The sequence below is a fragment of the Cervus canadensis genome, chromosome 31 (genome assembly GCF_019320065.1).
Source record: "Cervus canadensis isolate Bull #8, Minnesota chromosome 31, ASM1932006v1, whole genome shotgun sequence".
NCBI lineage: Eukaryota > Metazoa > Chordata > Mammalia > Artiodactyla > Cervidae > Cervus > Cervus canadensis.
This window is the reverse complement of record NC_057416.1, coordinates 35,523,089-35,541,345: the sequence shown is the minus strand read 5'-3', so window position 1 is coordinate 35,541,345 and position 18,257 is coordinate 35,523,089. Positions and strand designations below refer to the sequence as shown.

The window sequence follows — 18,257 nt, the reverse complement described above, 5'->3', positions numbered from 1 at the left end:
ATATGTTAAACTATTACGTAGGTTAGATTCTACTTCTTACACCTCGTTTGGACCACTGGTCCCTGTTTCTTTTTGGCTACACTCACCACTGCGCTCTGTGAGGCACCTCATCGGGTAGAGCAAGTCTCTGGACCATCCGCTCACTCTTGGGCCATCCTCTGATTCACCTGCCCACTTACTCTTTCATATAATTTGGAATTCTCTTTATGCAGCTTCTATGAAGTATCCATTGATGTAATAACAGCAATTGTGTTGACTGTATAAACTAATCTGGGAAGTACTGCCATTTTTCCTATGTTTAATCATCACATCAGTGTGTGATGGCTCTCTCTCCATTTAGACTATAATCTTCCCATTAATATTTGATCATTGTCCATATATATGACTTCTTATAGATCCCTCAAGGATGAAAATATAAGTCATCATAAATCTCTCAGTATGCCAACTTATTCTACCTGATACAAGTTTAAGACTTTTATATCCACATTAATTAGAAACACTGACCTGCATTTCTTCTCATATCTTTGATAGGTTTTAAGATTAACACCCTGCAGAATGAATCAGATATCAAGCCATCATTTTTTCAATAGTTGTTATATTTGGGGTGGGTTTATATAGATTTAGAATTATTTATTATTTGAAAATAAAGGAAAAAATTATCTATTTTTATGTGCAGAAATTCACTATAACTTTCCAGATTTCTTAATCAGTTGCTGATCTATTTATGTCCTCAATTTCTTTTTTTTTTTTGGCCACACCACACAGCATGTGGAATGTCCCAGACCAGGGATTAAACCCAGGCCCCCTGCATTGGAAGCACGGAGTCTTTACCATTGGATCACCAGGGAAATTACATGTCCTCAACTTCTTGAATCAATCTTCACATTACAGTGTTTAAAGGAATTGTTTTTTTTACTTTAAATTGATCAGTTTTAACTGTTCATTGAACCGTAATTATTTTAATCTCTGTTGACATATAAATTCCAATTTTATTAATTTCCATTGCTCTTTAAATATATCAGTAATTTATCAATTGTGTGATTTTTTAAAAATTTTTATTAGAGTATAGTTGATTTACACTGTTGTGTTAGTTTCTTCTGTAATACAAAGTGAATCAGTTATATATATCCTCTTTTTTTAATTACAAGACTCTTTTCCCATATAGACCATTACAGAGTATGTGTGACTTTTATTTTTAAAAAAAATCACGTGGCTCATTCTTATTCCCATTTTTATCTCACTTTGCAGTTTCCATAGTTACTGTTTTTATTGCTTCCTTTTTTTCTTCTTTGGATGATGACACTGATTTCCAAAACCCTGAGATCCTTACTCACTAGCTTTTCTTCCTGATAAACATAAAGCAGAATTTGGAAAGCGGAGAGACTCTGAAGTCAGAACAAGGGGTGTGAACCCCAGCATTGCCACGAGACTGCTGGGGGACCCAGGAGAAAGTCCCTTTCCTGCCCTTAATCTCAGCATCACCGCGTGTAGAATCCTGGATTGCCGTGAGGATTATATGAGCTGTAACATGCATAACACAGAGCAGGCCCTCATTAAACAGAAGCTGCGACTTGTATTAACTGTATTAACATCATCTTTATTGTTTGAAACATTTAGACACAAATTTTCATAAGAATTGCTTTGGCCAGGTCAAAGATTTTCCATGAAATATTTACCTTTGTATTCTGTCTTCCATTATATTTTTGTTGTGTAGAGATATGAAATTCCAGAAAGTATCATTTCTGCCTGTTGTGTTTATTTAGTCTCTTTTGACAAGACATGACTGATGTTTTGTTAAATGCGTAAACCTTCTTGTGTGATAAACCTTTTCTTGGTCTTGACCTACCTTCTTACTATCACAGATGTTCTGTTTCACGTCACCTTACAGGAGGTGTCACATACTGCCCTATCATCTTCCAGCTGATGCCCATACTGCGGACTTTTAAAAATTTGCCTTTTTGAAAAAAGCTATTTACACTAAACAGAGGATTCCCTGGTGGGTCAGAGGTAAAGAATCCACTCGCAATGAAGGACATGTTCGCAAGAGAAGGAAAGGGCAACCCGCTCTAGTATTTTTGCCTGGGAAATCTCATGGACAGAGGAGCCTGGCAGGCTATAGTCCACAGGGTTGCAAAGAGTCAGACATGACTCAGTAACTAAACAATAACACTAAACAGATCTCTGTCCATGAAAATGCCTCCTCTGAAAGTGGTACACTGGAGCTCTCAATTTGGAAGCAGACTATTTCATTTTACAAGGAAGAATAGCCTTGTCCTGCAAAAGCAGTAAGGTTTAGCACAGGACTAACACCTTCATGTAAAATCCCTTATCATCAGAAGGGCCTCAGCGTGGGCCTCCCTCAGCACCCCTCCGTGGAGAAGCCCCGAGTCTCATCCCTTCCTTCTCTAGTCCAGCAAGAGGGTTATGCAGTAGGCAGAGAAGTCAAATAAAACACTATTAGTTCAGGCTTCATAAGGGGTCAAACTGAACCAACTGCAAAGCGAACTCTGCACACCCTGCTGAGACTCCAGTCCTAGCGCTTCTTTCCTCTACAACTTGAAAACCCGTCACACACTAGGCCCCTGGAGAGTGCTTCTAAGGGCATAGGCTCTCAGAGGTGGCAGAAATGGGCAAGTGGCCCAGGCCTGGCTTATGCTCTTACTGTGGCGTGAGAGAGCGCTTGCCACATTACAACTAAAACCCAAAAAACAGGTCTATCAATTTGCTCATCTCACTGGTCTGAAAAAGATGGGCAAGGAAAAAAGAAGATGAACAGATGTGGCCCACTGCCAGGCGTTCTCCATGATGGCATTCCTCTGAGCCTTTATCTAGCCTTCCTCACCAGTAAGGCTAACATGTGGGGACTTCTCCGGTGGCTCAGTGGCAAAGAATCCGCCTGCCAATGCAGGGGACATGGGTTCGATCTCTGGTCTGGAAAGATCCCACGTGTCATGGAGCAATTAAGTCCATGCACCACAACTACCGATCCCGTGCTCGAGAGCCTGGGAGCTGCAACTACTGAGCCCACAGATGGAGAGCCTGTGCTCTGAAACAAGAGAAGTCACTGCAACGAGACTGGGCACCGCAACCAGAGAAAGCCTGTGCAAAGCGATGGAAACCCAGCACCAGCATAAGTAAAGAAATGAAAATTATAAAACATTATAAAAAATTATAAAACAAACGTGTTTGTTGGCTTCATGACAGCACAAAGGTCACATCAGACTAGCCTCAGAAGAAACACAACTGTGAGCACGCACGTAGCACCTACATGGTAACAGCGATCGAAATTCCAGTAGACGGTCAAGTTGGTCCTGGGCAGTTCATTATGGATGAGCAGCAAAGCCTGGTCCATCTTCAGCTCCACGGGTTTTTTTTTGTCTAAGTCTGGTAAGAAATAGAAAAGAAAGAAAAATAAGGCACTTGAAAGATGTGTCAGAAAGTCGCACTGGAGTGAACAGCGGCTTCCCAGGAATGCTTCTGAAATGCCGGGGTTTCTGGTCCCTCGCGCCCCATCCACATGGACGCACACACACACCCAGTCCCCCCACACATGTGCCTCTACTACAAACGAGGGTCCAATTAACACCAATCACACCTTACATTCAACAACTGCTAAGGTGTGAGGGGCACTGGTTTGGTAGCTTCCACGCACCTTCTCTTTGATACTATGACAACCTCGAGAGCTGGGAATTTCCTCCACCCTACAGATGAAGAAACTAGGGCTCACAAGGATTACATCACTACCCATAGCCAGAGTTTTTCTGTGAAATCACTGGAACTCCATATGTGTGATTTCCACGTCCCAGCTCCTGGTCCACGTCACTCAGCTCTGAGCCGGGACGGGCAGCTCGTGAGACCTGCAGGACCCCAGTCAGGATCCCTTGGGGATCTGCACACCCTTCACAGTCTGAGGAGCTCTGCTTGAGGTCACTTTGGTCTGGGGTTCAGGATCAACTGGTTCCCATGGCAGATGTGATGTGGGGAAGGAGACAGCGTAAGTCTGAAGGACAGAAGAGCTCCCTGGCTTAGAGCTCATCACTTCACCAGATGCTCTTTGGGTTCCATAAGGGTGATGCACACTCTCCACCTCACTCTGCCCATTTGCTAGGAAAACAAGGTGACCTGTTATTGGCACATGTATCTGTTAGATGAAGGAGAAATTACCCTCTAGTTTCCAGGCAAAAGGAAAAAAGGGATGGGATTTCCCTGGTGGTCCAGTGGCTATGATTCCACACCCCCAGTGCAGGGGGCCTGGGTCTGACCCCTGGTTAGGGAACAAGATTCCACATGCTGCCACTAAGAGTTCATATGTCACAACTAAAGATCCTGCATGCAGCAACTAAGACCCAGCAAAGCCAAAAATTAATGAAAATATTAAAAAAGAAAAATTTGTAATTAAACATTTATATTGCTGTATATAGTTGATTTACAATGTTGTGCTAGTATATAGCACAACAGGTATATAGAAAAATGATTTCATTATACATATATCCATTCTTTTTCAGATTCTTTTCCCATATAGGTTATTACAGACAAATGAGTAGAGTTGCCTGTGCTATACAGGACTTTGTCATCTATTATATCTATATCTATGTATATATAGTTTGTAATGCTAATCCCAAACTCCTAATTTATACCCCCCAACCTTTCCCCTTTGGTAATGTGCAAGTTTGTTTCTGAAGTTTGTCTGTTTGTTTTGTAAATAAGTGCATTTGTATCATTCTTTTATTTTAGATTGCACATATAGTGATATCATATGATATTTATCTTTGTCTGACTTCCTTCACTTAATAGGATAATATCTAGTTGCATCTATGTTGCTGCAAATAGCATTATTTCATTCTTCTTTATGGCTGAGTAATATTCCATTGCTCCTTGGAAGGAAAGTTATGACCAACCTATACAGCATATTAAGAAGCAGAGACATTACTTTGCCAACAAAGGTCCACCTGGTCAAGGCTATGGTTTTTCCAGTGGTCATGTATGGATGTGAGAATTGGACTGTGAGGAAAGCTGAGCGCCGAAAAATTGATACTTTTGAACTATGGTGTTGGAGAAGACTCTTGAGAGTCCCTTGGACTGCAAGGAGATCCAACCAGTCCATCCTAAAGGAGATCAGTCCTGGGTGTTCATTGGAAGGACTGATGCTGAAACTGAAACTCTAATTTTTGGCCACCTGATGCGAAGAGTTGACTCATTGGAAAAGACCCTGATACTGGAACGGATTGGGGGCAGGAGGAGAAGGGGATGACAGAGGATGAGACGGCTGCATGGCATCACTGACTCGATGGGCATGGGTTTGGGTGGACTCCGGGAGTTGGTGATGGACAGGGAGGCCTGGCGTGCTGTGATTCATGGGGTCGCAAGAGTTGGACATGACTGAGCAACTTCACATCACATAGTGGTATCATATGATATTTATCTTTCTCTATCTGACTTCCTTCACTGAGTAGGATAATATCTAGTTGCAGCTACGTTGCTGCAAATGGCATTATTTCATTCTTATTCATGGCTGAGTAATATTCCATTGTATATTTGTGCCACATCCCACATCTTCTTTATCTAGACCTCTCCTGATGGACATTTAGGTTGCTTCCATGTCTTGGCTATTGTGAATAGTGCTACAATAAACATTGGGGTGCATGCATCTTTTCAAATTATGGTTTTCTCTGGGTATATGCAAAGGAGTGGGGTTGCTGGGTCATATTTTTAGTTTTTTAATGAACCTGCATCCTGTTCTCCCCAGTGGCTGCACCAATTTCCATTTCTACCAACTGTGTAGGAGGGTTAAGGGAAACTATTTGATAACACAACTAGAAAGCTAATAATCTAACCTCTCTTATTTTTGTAATGCAAACACTTAATTCAGGACTATGCAGTATCTCATCTGGTTAATTTGGAAAATTCTTCACTACAGCCAACATCAATCTCTCTTTCTTTAGTTTATTCAAATTTACCCTTATTTAGCTTCCTGTGAAGACAAAATACACAGTATGTATCTTTTATAACCTACTGAAGCTTTTTTCTCCTCCAGGCTAAAAAAAGCTTTACCAGTAGCCTTGCCTGTTCTTTGGTGGCCCTCTCAAAAGCAGCCAGTGGGAGCAGTGTTTGGGACCAGGAGTACGACATGGTGGGTTACGCGTGTGGACTCCAAGTTGAGCCAACTTGAATTTGAACTCCACCACATCTCAGCATCCTGATCAATAATTAGGGGTTACAGCAGTGTGTGCTTCAGAGGACTGCTGGAGAGGCTAAAATTGGTAACATATGCAAATGTGGGGCACGGAACCTCAAAATAAGTTAGGAGCTCGACAAAGTATAACGGTCTGGACCACATCCAACCAACGCAGGGGACAACGATGTGGTTAAACTTTTTTTTATTTTAAAACTGTTTCTTCTTTTTTGTTTAACCTTATTTACAATTTCATTCCACTCCCCATTTCTTCCCATTATAAGAAATGATGCTGGCGACTTCCCTGGCAGTCCAGTGGTTAAGATTCCACTTTCCGATGCAGTGGGTGTGGGTTTGATCCCTGGTTGAAGGGTTAAGATCCCACAGGCCTTGTGGCCAAAAAACCAAGACACAAAACAGAAGCAATATTGTAACAAACTCAATAAAGACTTCAAAAATGGTCCACATTAAAAAAATCTTAAAAAAAAAAAGAAATGATGCTATATCCTACACGAAAATGGTACTATAGACATCTGAAAATCAACATTGTCTTTTGACATAGCTCCTTCAGAATGAACTTCCAGGAGTGAAATTCTTAACCAAAAATAGCCTTTCTAACAGATTTTGATACGTTTAGCCAAAGTCCTCCCTCAATTGAGCTGTGACAATTTGTAAAGACAGGTGTGGTGTTTATCAGCTCCCAGGTGACATAAGTAACTACACACCTTCTGGATGAGGTGGGTGAGACCTGGAGAGACCCACCAGTCTGACTGGCGCCCAACCTGTGCCCTCAGTCTCCTGGGACTTAGCAGAACTGTTCCCCAGCAGCTGGGCCACTTTAGTTTTTCTTCCTTGCTTTTTAACCTGAGGTATAGAAAATATAATTTATTATTCTGCTTTGAATTAACAATTAGCAAGTTTGAACATGTTTCCAAATGTTGACCATCACTGTTTTCCGTTCCTGTGAACTGTTGGAATGTTTCTTTAACCACGAGGCCCCTGTGATATTAAGTCCTTTGTCTTATTTGTTGTAATGTTTTCAACTATTTCTCTTCTTCATTTCCTTTGTTCAGGTTTGAGGGCTCCCATTTGCAAATCTGCAGTCACTAGCTGTTGACGTTTTCCTTTGTAATTGTTCTACATAGCATTATCCCTTTGGAGTTGTAATGACTGTTGTTTTTATTCATATTTCTATGAGTCTTCAGTGGTGGGTGGAAGAAGGTTCTTGTTTCATGCTTAATTTTTCCATGTGAATTTCAGACTTTGAAAGCTCTTAAGTATAATCAAAATTACTTATTTTATAAAAGGTTGTATGGAGGGTTAATGCTAAATGAACATCAGAATTACCTGAGAAGCTTAAAAAAAAAAAAAAACCTCAATGCCCTGGCCCCAATCAAGACCAATTAAATCAGAATCTCTGCCCAACCAGTATGATTTAATTGTTGTATTTTTAAAAGCGAAGGATAGCTGATTTACTTACTTACAATGTATCAGTTTCAGCTGTATCACAAAGTGATTCAAAATTTTTATAGACTATATTCCATTTAAACTTACTATACTTGCTGTATTCCTTGTGCTATACAATCTATCCCTGTAGCTTATTTTATTTATTTTATTTTTTTTTACTTTTATTTGCATTTATTTTCTGCGGCATTTATTCCCGGGCCATAAGTTTTTGTTTCTTCAGTTTCTTCTGGGGTATCTTTTTCTTCTGTGCAACCTCCTCTTCTGGTTTAGGAACAATCTGTTCTTTTTCAGTCAGGATCATCTCAATGTGGCAGGGAGAGCTCATGTAGGGGTTGATCCGACCGTGAGCTCTGTAAGTCCTGCGCCGCATCTTGGGGGCTTTGTTCACTTGGATGTGCTCAATGACCAGAGAATCTACATCTAAGCCCTTAAGTTCAGCATTACTCTCTGCATTTTTGAGCATGTGTAGTAAAAATTCAGCACTCTTTTTGGGCCACCGACCCTGCGTCCAGCCCCACTGTTTGGCCTGTGCACACCTACCAACTCCACCATTGTAACGACAGAATGGCACACATTGCTTCCTTAAAGTGACATCCTTCAGATACTTGGTGGCTCTTCGGATATGCATACCCTTTATGGCCTGGGCAGTCTCACGAGTGTTCTTAAAGTGAACACAAAGATTTGAACCTCTTGATTTGCATGATTTTGTGGGGTTTTCTGGGTCGAGTGAATAGTGCACCATTTTTAAAGGTCAGCTCAGGCCGCTTACCGGAAAAGCCCTGTAGCTTATTTTAGACCTAGCAGTTTGATCTCTTAATTGCCCACCCCCATCTCTACTTTTGCCCCTCCCCCTTCCCTATCCTCACTGGTAACCACTGGTTTGTTTTCCATATCTGTGAGTCTATTCTGTTTTGTTATATTTGATCATTTTATTTTTAGATTCCACATATAAGTTATACAGTATTTGCCTTTAACTTATTTCACTAAGCATAATACCCTCTAGGTCCATCCATGTTGCTGCAAATGACAAAATTTTCATTCTTTTTTATGACTCAGTAGTATTCCATTGTGTGTGTGTGTGTGTACACACACACACCACATCTTCTTCACTCATTCATCTGCCGATGGACACTTAGGTTGCTTCCATATCTTGGCTATTGTAAACAATTCTGCTATAAACATTGGGGTACATGTATCTTTTTGAATTAGTGTTTTCATTTTCTTCAGTTATACACCCAGGAATAGAAAGGCTGGATCAATTTTTAATCTTTTGAGGAAGCTCCATACTGTTTTCCATCGACGCTGTACCAATTTACATTCCCACCAACACTGCGGGAGGGTTCCCTCTTCTCCATAAGCTCACCAGCACTTGCTATCCTCCCCAAACAACACCAACAAAAACAGCTCGCAAGGAATGCTAATGTGCAGCCAAGGTTGAAGACAACAGCTGAAGACACTGTGAGTGTAAGGCCAGGGGGTACCTTTGTACCTTTTTGCATTATTCAAACATTTTTTAAAAAAGCAATGCGTTTGTGGGATTAGCAGATACAGACTACTATATACAGAATGGATAAAACAACAAGGTCTACTGCTCAATACAGGGAATCATATTCAATATCCTGTGATAAATCAGAAAGGAAAAGAATATGAAAATGATATATACATATAACTGAATCAGTTCGCTGTAGAGCAGAAATAAGCACACTGTAAATCAACTATACTTCATTTTTTTCTTTTTTTTTAAAAAATATTTTAGTATTTATTTAGCTGCTCCAAGTCTTAGTTGCAGCAGGCAGGATCTTCAGTCTTCGTTGCAGCAGGCAGCATCTGTAGCTGCAGCGTATGAACCCTTAGTCACGGCGCGCGGGGTCTAGTCTGCTGACCAGGAATCGAACCCTGGGCGCCCTGCACTAGAAGCATGGAGTCTTAGCCACTGGACCACCAGGGAAGTTCCAATCAACTATATTTCAATAAAATAACTTTTTAAATAAGTCTGCATCTGAATCACAAACACACACACACACACAAAGGACAAAATTCCTAAGCCATCCAATATGACACCAAAATTGAAACCGATGCTCAGTTTCTAGAAAAAGCTGCCAACTTCCATAAAGCTGACCTTAGAGATCCCAGAGCTTGACACAGAAGGAACAATTCCCTTCTCCTCTTCCTGTCCACAGTGTCTTGGTGAGAAAGTAAAGCAAACAAAGTCGCCTTTCAATAGTGATCATATATCAGGCTTTTATTGCATTTCCAAATATTTAATTTCTGGTTCTCCCTCCCTGCTCATGCGTGTCTTTGCTGAGCATACTTTAAAAGACTTATTCTACTATTTTTTTCCTTTTCAAATGAGTCCTCAATCCATACAAAGGTGGAGTTCTTTATTCCTATGGTAGGAATCTGCCCGCCCCAACCTGGGCTCCAGGTGGCACTAGAAGCCCGGCAGCCGGGCTCTGGGAAGGTGCTGCGGCGAGGGCCGTTTAGAAACCACCGTTTCCCTGCGACGATGATCATTATCAACGGATGCCGAAGTACGACAAATAGAGCGCTGTGCAGAGTCTGCCCCTCACAAGTTGGGACTGGGCAGATTACGTAACCCGCGAGGTCGGCTCCTCAGTTACAACGTAAAGAGGCGGAGTGGACGAGATTGACGCGGGGCGGGGAGACCGTGTACCAAACGGAATCCGCTAAGTCCCTTCTTCAAATTCCATGCTGTCTCCGCCCTGCAGCATCTTTGACTGGGGACGGGGGTGGGGGCGGGGGCAGGTTGAACCACACCCGCCGGCCTCAAACCCAATGTGTTCGGATACAGAGGGGCTGGCAGGGGAGGGGAGAGGCAGGTGACCCCCGATCCCGCCAGCCCCGACCAGCACCCCCTGCGGAGGGGCCTGGACCGAGATCCTTGAGGGCCCCAAGTCCTCGTCCATGGGGTCCGGCGGAACGCTCTGGAATTTGCCTCACCCCTCCGCCCCTACTTCCCTGGCGAGCTCGGAGACCCGGCAAGCCCGGGAAACGCTCGCGGGCGCGAGGGTCAGCTGCCCGGTCCTCTCGGCCGGACAGCAGCCCCGCCCGCCCCCCGGCCGCAGACCCGGCCCCGGACTCCCGTGCAGACCGTGGCTGCTGCGCCCGGCCCGTCACCATGGAAACGGAACTGCCCAGCGGGCCGGGAAGGCTCCTCTGTGTCCGACCCCCGCGCTGCCGCTGCGCCCCCGGCCGCGGTGACCCAGCCCAGTGGCCCCGGCCTCTGAGTCCGCCGCGCTCCGGGCTGCGGTTCCGGCCGGTGCCCCGCAGCCCCTCCGTGCGGCAGACGGATGGGGGCTTCGGCCCCACTTCGATCGGCTTTGCGTTCGGAGGGCGCCGGTACCCGGGCAGAAGGCTCTCCACGAGGCCCCGGGCACCCCGCTCCCCCTCCTGCGTCCTCCCGCTGAGCGGCGGGCGCCCGCGGGATGCGGGACGGCCTCCGCGCGCGAGCCCCAGCCCCGCTACGGGCGGCGCAGCGGAAACGACGCGCGAGTTCCGGGCGCCGCGCCTCCCGGGCGGGCCCCGCACCGCCCCGCGGGCCGGGTCAGAGGGCGCACTCACCTGGCGTCGGCGAGCCGCCGGGGGCCAGCAGCGCGGCGCTCAGCACCGACGCGGCCAGCAACAGCGCGGCCAGCGCCCGGCCCGCGCTCCCTGCGCCGCCCATGCTGCCCGCCGCGCCCGCTCCGCCGCCGCGCCCGCCGCTCTCGCCGCCGCCGCGTTCCCGGGGCTCGACCGCGCGCGGCCGCGCGCCCGTCATCGCCCAGCGGCCGGCCGAGTCGCCGTGCGAGCCACCGCGGGGGCGGGGCGAGGGCGGGGCGGGGGCGAGGCCGGGGGCGGGGCGAGGCCGGGGCTGCGCGCCGAGTCGCCGCGCAAGTCACCGCGGGGGCGGGGCGAGTGTGGAGGGGCGTGACCCGCGCGGGAGAGGGCGGGGCCAGTGCGGGATGTGGGCGGGCCGTAGGCGGGACAGGACTTCTGGGGGATGGGGACGCTCTCAGAGCCCAGAGCCCTCCAGCCGTACTGGGCTTTTTGCCCCGGGATCGGCGGGGAGACGCGTCCGGAAGTGAGGGCACTGCAGGCCCCCATCCGGGCCGGTGCTCCGCGGTCCCTCCCCTCTCACTGAACCACATTCCGCTGAATTCTTCGCCCTACAAAACCGGCGTTAATGTCCTCTGCCCACTGTTCCGAGTCCCAGCCCCCGTTTGCCTCCAAAACACCCGTTTGGAGGCGTTTGCTCCGGAGGCAGAGTTTCGACCTAAGTGCCACCGCGTGCTGCCCCCCACTTGCAGGGGCTGGTTCCAGTCCATCATGCGCGAAGGCATGATGACCCCGTGGTTACACTCAGCTATGCGCTGGCAGAAACTACCATAACTGTAGTTATGTAGAAACTACCACGTAGAAACTACCATGCTTGAGGCGGAGTGGCTTGAAATTGCAAAAACCTGCCAGCGATCTAATGTCCACGGAAGAAAATGGATAAATTGTGGTGTAATGTATGTATACAGCAGTAGAAATGATCTAGAGCTACCTGTATCCACATGGATGAACCTCAAAAATAAGTCTGAGGGGGAAATGCAAGCTGCAGAAATCTCTCTGCAATAACACGTAAAGTTAAAGCCAAGCAAAATAATGTATGTTGTTTAAGCTTATGTGCATGCCTAATAAAAGTATGAAGATACATATGGTAAGTTAAACACCGTATTTAAGCTGAGTTTAGGAACGGTGCGGGGTAGGGGGGTGGTGGCTCAGTGTTGGGCGCCAGCTTCAAAGGGCTTCAGCCACTTAAGCCACTTATTGCTTAGGTACAGTGATAGGCTTATGAGTGCTCTGTTATTTTTTATACTTCTCTGTATATTGAATTACTTGATAATTTTGTAAAGCTCCAATACAGTGTGATGAGTGCTATGTTCATAGAAGGACAAGATACTAAGGCAGCATTTGATGGAAGCACCTAAGCTAGTCTGGGAAGGCTCCCAGGAGAACTGACATTTAAACGGAGTCCCGAGGGATGTGAGCCACAGGAAGGGAGGAGGGCACTCCTAACGGCAGGTACAAAGGCTCCCAGAAAGCATGGCTCAGTGCAGGAACTGGAATAGACTCGGTGTGATGGAAGCAGAATTCTGTTGGGGGCGGGGGGGAAGGAGGAGACAGGAGGTGAGCCTGATGATAGAGTTGAATTTAGTGCTTCTAAGGACAATAGCAAGCTGTTTTAGGGTGGAGAATAACTTTCAGGAAGCTCATGGTCATGAACCATCTCATGAAGTTCAGTCACATGGCTTTTCTCTGAGAAAACAAGCCTCTATGCTGCACGGTCAGGAAGTTGAGTGACGCCTTTTTTCCTCCCTGCCCCACGGCTCAAAATCCCGGGAGTCAGTGGATGCTGGTGTCTTAAGTGGCATAACAAGACCATTGCCAACTTGCCGTCCAACAGCCTCTCTGGTCCCACACAACCAGACGGGCCACAGTGCCCACTGGGTGGATGTGCCTTCTCTGCTTCCTCTTCCAGGATGCTCTCTCAGCTCTGTCAAAATCCTCCGTGCCCCGGGAAAGCTGGAATTCCTGTCTCAAGGCTGGGCATGGCTGGTCCCTCTACCTGGATCGTTCTTCCCCCAGACACCTCACAGCCCTTCCCCGACTTCATTCTGTTCTCAGCTCACTTGGTACCCTCTTCGAGGAGGCCTTCCCCAACAGCCGTATCTAAAACTATAACCTTCTTTGTCTCTGTATCCTGCTCTATCTGCCTTGTTTTCTTTCTACTTGTCTCTACCTGACATCATGTGTTTGTTTATCTGCTTCTATGGCATTAGAAGGTGAACTCCATGAACCAAAGAGTTTGTCCTAAGGGCAGAAACCTTCTCTGTTAAGGCTTCATGCACAATAAACAGCCCCGTAATCTTGCAGCTTCCTCTTCATACATTGCAGCCTTGTCAAGGCAAAGGGGCTTGCATAACTCAATAAAGCCATAAGCCATGCTGTGCATGGCCCCAAGATGGATGGGTCATACTGAAGAGTTCTGACAAAATGTGGTCCACGAGAGAAGGAAATGGTAGTCCACTCCTGTATTCTTGCCTGGGGAAACTTATGGATAGTATGAAAAGGCAAAAATATATGACACTGGAAGATGAGCCCCCCCAGGTTGGAAGGTGTCCAGTATGCAGCTGGGGAGGAATGGAGGGCAATAACTGTAAGAAAGAATGAAGTAGCTGGGCCAAAGTGGGAATGGTGCTCAGCTGTGGATGTGCTTGGTGGTGAAAGTTCAGTCTGATGTTATAAACAATATGCACAGGAAGCTGGAATGTTAGGTCCAGGAATCAAGGTAAATTGGATGTGATCAAGCAGGAGATGGCAAAATTGAACATCAACATCTTAGGAATCAATAAACTAAAATGGACAGGAATGGGCGAATTTAATTCAGATGACCTTTGTATCTACTAAGGTGGGCAAGAATCCCTTAGAAGAAATGGAGTAGCCCTCACAGTCACCAAGAGTCCAAAATGTAGTACTTGGGTGCAGCCTCAAAAATGACAGAATGATCTCCATTCATTTCTAAGGCAAACCATTCATCATCACAGTCTATGTGATGATGATGCTGAACAACCACTGATGCCGAAAAAGCTTAAGCTGACCCATTCTATGAAGACCTACATGGAGAAGGCAATGGCACCCCACTCCAGTACTCTTTACTGGAAAATCCCATGGACGGAGGAGCCTGGTAGGCTGCAGTCCATGGGGTCACTAAGAGTCGGACACGACTGAGTGACTTCACTTTCACTTTTCACTTTCATGCATTGGAGAAGGAAATGGCAACCCACTCCAGTGTTCTTGCCTGGAGAATCCCAGGGACGGGGGAGCCTGGTGGGCTGCCGTCTCTGGGGTTGCAGAGAGTTGGACACGACTGAAGCGACTTAGCAGCAGCAGCAGCAGCATGAAGACCTACAACACCTTCTAGAACTAATACCAAAAAAAGACGTCCTTTTCATCAGAGTGAAAGGTTGGTGCTGAATCATGCAAAGACGCCAGGGTTCTTGGCCTCCGGAGGAGAGGAATTCAGTCCGGGGCCAGAGATGAGGCTGGATTGCTCAGAGCTTTTGTGTCATAAAGTTTTATTAAAGTATAAAGGAGATAGAGAAAGCTTCTGACATAAACATCAGAAGGGGGTAGAAAGAGTACCCACTTGCTAGTGTTAGCAATGGAATTGTATACTCTCAAATTAGTTATTACAGTGAATCAAAAGAATGTCTGGAGGTTGTAAAGACCTCACCAGACCTACTCCCATAATTTACAATTTGAGATAACAGAATTAGCCAGAAGGTTTTTTCCAGAGGTTGTCCTCAAGCAGGATACATTATTGTTATATAATCCTAAGGAATGTGGAGGGGGGGGGGGGAGTTTGTCCTTTCTTCCTCCTTGAGAATTCCAGACCCCTCTCTATGGGGACCCCTAGACTTCTCATCAACCTGCCTAGGAATTGACTCTCTCAATAGCAGATTGGAATGCACAAGTAGGAAGTCAAGAGATACCTGAAGTAACAGGCAACTTTGGCCTTGGAGGACAAAATGAAGCAGGGCAATGGCAAACAGTTTTGTTAAGAGAACATGCTGGTTATAGTCAACACCCTTTTCCAACAACCTAAGAGATGACTTTACACATGGACATCACCAGACACTGAAATCAGATTATGTTCTTTTGCAGCTGAAGATGGAGAAGCTCTATACAGACAGCATAAACAAGACGGCGGATCTGACTGTGGCTCAGACCACAAGCTTATTGCAAAACACAGGCAAAATTGAAGGAAGCAGGGAAAACCACTAAGCCATACAGGTATGACCTAAATCAAATCCCTTATGATTACACAGTGGAAGTGATGAACAGATTCAAGGGATTGGATCTGGTAGACAGAGTGTCTGAAGAACTATAGACTGAGGTTCTTAACACTGTACAGGAAGCAGTGACCAAAACCATCCCAAAGAAAAAGAAATTCAAGAAGGCAAAGCAGTTGTCTGAGGAGGCTTTAGAAATAGCTGAGGAAAGAACAGACACAAAAGAGAGAAAGGGAAAAATATATCCAACTGAACGCAGAGTGCCAGAGAACAGTAAGGAGAGATAAGAAGGCCTTCTTAAATGAACAATGCAAAGAAATACAGGAAAATAATAGAATGGGGAAGACTAGAAGTCTCTTCAAGAAAACAGGAGATATCAAGGGAATATTACATGCAAGGATGGGCACGATAAGGGACTGGAATGATAAAGACCTAACAGAAGCAGAGGCGATTAAGAAGAGGTGGCAAGAATACACAGAACTATACCAAAAAAGTCTTAATGACCCAGATAACCATGATGATATAATCACTCTCCTAGAGCCAGACATCTTGGGAGTGTGAAGTCAAGTGGGATCTTGGGAAGCATTACTACAAACAAAGCTAGTGGAGGTGACAGAATTCCAGCTGAGCTATTTAAAATCCTAAAGATGATGCTGTGAAAGTGCTGCACTCAATATGTCAGCAAATTTGGAAAACTCAGCAGGGGCCACAGGACTGGAAAAGGTCAGTTTTCATTCCAATCCCAAAGAAGGGCAATGACAAAGAATGTTCAAGCTACCACACAATTGTGCTCATTTCACATACTAGCAAGATAATGTTTAAAATCCTTCAAGCTCAGCTTCAACAGTACATGAACCGAGAACTTCCAGATGTACAAGCTAGATTTCGAAAAGGCAGAGGAACCAGAGATCAAATTGCCAACATTTGCTGGATCACAGAAAAAGCAAGAAAATTCCAGGAAAACATCTACCTCTGTTTCATTGACTATGCTAAAACCTTTGACTGTGTGGATCACAACAAACTGTGGAAAATTCTTAAAGAGAGGAGAATACCACACCCACTTTACCTGCCTCCTGAGAAACCTGTATGCAGGTCAAGAAGCAAGTTAAAACTGGATGTGGAACAACAAACTGATTCAAAATTGGGAAAGGAGTATATCAAGGCTGTATATTGTCACTCTGCTTGTTTAACTTATATGCAGAGTACATCATGCAAAATGCCAGGCTGGATGAATCACAAGCTGGAATCAAGATTGCCAGGAGAAATATCAGTAATCTCAGATATGCAGATGACACCACTCTAATGGCAGAAAGTGAAGAGAAACTAAAGAGCCTCTTGATGAAAGTGAAAGAGGAGAGTGAAAAAGCTGGCTTAAAACTCAGTGTTCAAAACTAAAATCATGGCATCTGGTCCCATCATTTCATGGCAAACAGATGGGGAAAAAATGGAAAAGTGACAGACTTTATTTTCTTGGGCTCCAAAATCACTGTGGATGGTGACGGCAGCCATCAAATTAAAAGATGCTCGTCCCTTGGAAGAAAAGCTATGACAAAACTAGACAGCATATTAAAAAGCAGAGACATCACCTTGCCAACAAAAGGTCCATCTAGTTAAAGCTCTGGTTCTTCCAGTAGTCACATATGGATGTGAGAGCTGGACCATAAAGGAGGCTGAGTGCCGAAGAACTGACGCTTTTGAACTGCAGTGCTGGAGAAGACTATTGAGAGCCCCTTGGGCAGCAAGGAGATCAAACCAGTCAATCCTAAAGGAGATCAACCCTGAATATTCTTTGCAAGGACTGATGCTGAAGCTCGAATACTTTGGCCACCTGATGCAAAGAGCCGACTCATCAGAACAGACCCTGATGCTGGGAAAGACTGAAAGCGGGAGGAGAAGGGGGCAACAGAGAATATGGTTGGATGGCATCCTGACTCAATGGACACAAGCTTGAGCAACCTCTGGGAGATAGTGAAGGACAGGGAAGCCTGGCGTGCTGCCGTTCATGGGGTCGCAGAGAGTCAGACATGACTGCACGACTGAACAGGAACAACCAAGTTTTGGTACAGTGTGTTTTCATTTTTGTCTCAAGGAACTTAAATTGTCCTTTTGATTTCTTCTGTGACTCATTGTTTGTTCAGGTGTGTGTTCTTTAATTTCCACACATTCGTGATTTCCTTTGTCTGTTTTCTGCTTCATTGGTTTCTGTTGTCTTCACCCTTGTTACTGATTTCTATTGAAGTTTCAAACCACTGTGGTAAGAAAATGGGATGAGATGCTTGATGTTATTTCAATCTTCTCAAAATGGTTAATATTTGTGACCTAACAGCATAATCTGTCCTGGAGAAAGTTTCATGTGTGCTTGAGGAAAATGTGTATTCTGCTGCTGTTTGGTAGAATTTTCTATGTATGTCTGTTAGATTCATTTAGTCCAAGATATAGTTAAAAATCCAAGGTTTCCTTCTTGATTTTGTCTGGATTATCTGTCCACTGTTGAAATTGGGGTATTAAAGTGGGGTATTATTGTAATAACTATAATGTATTGTTGTCTATTTCTCCCATCAGATCTATATGCATTTTGGGGTGCATACAGATTTATGATTTTTATACCCTCTTGATGAATTGACCCCTTTATCATCATATACTGAATTCTGTCTCACTGCACTTTCTGACTTACAGCCTGTTTTGTCTAAAAGAAGTAGAGCTACCCTTGCTCTCCTCTGGCTCCCATGTGCATGGAATATCTTTTTCCATCCCTTTACTTTGAGCCTATGTGTGGTCTT

At 45.1% G+C, this 18,257-nt stretch overlaps 2 protein-coding genes across 2 annotated transcripts in view; both read right to left on the bottom strand.

Annotated features, from left to right (window-relative positions):
* The window catches only part of HGSNAT (heparan-alpha-glucosaminide N-acetyltransferase), a 33,586-nt gene extending 22,176 nt beyond the window's left edge, over positions 1-11,410 (bottom strand). Inside the window, exons 1-2 of the mRNA XM_043454026.1 lie at positions 11,222-11,410; positions 3,269-3,384 (exon numbers count right to left, since the gene is read on the bottom strand). Of these exons, the coding sequence (XP_043309961.1) occupies positions 3,269-3,384; positions 11,222-11,324 (219 nt within the window). The 5' untranslated portion in view covers positions 11,325-11,410. The remainder of the gene's footprint in view (positions 1-3,268; positions 3,385-11,221) is intronic.
* Positions 7,790-18,257, bottom strand: part of LOC122432250 (60S ribosomal protein L17-like) — a 15,393-nt gene continuing 4,925 nt past the window's right edge. Inside the window, exons 2-3 of the mRNA XM_043454042.1 lie at positions 15,271-15,273; positions 7,790-8,418 (exon numbers count right to left, since the gene is read on the bottom strand). Of these exons, the coding sequence (XP_043309977.1) occupies positions 7,827-8,381 (555 nt within the window). The 5' untranslated portion in view covers positions 8,382-8,418; positions 15,271-15,273 and the 3' untranslated portion in view covers positions 7,790-7,826. The remainder of the gene's footprint in view (positions 8,419-15,270; positions 15,274-18,257) is intronic.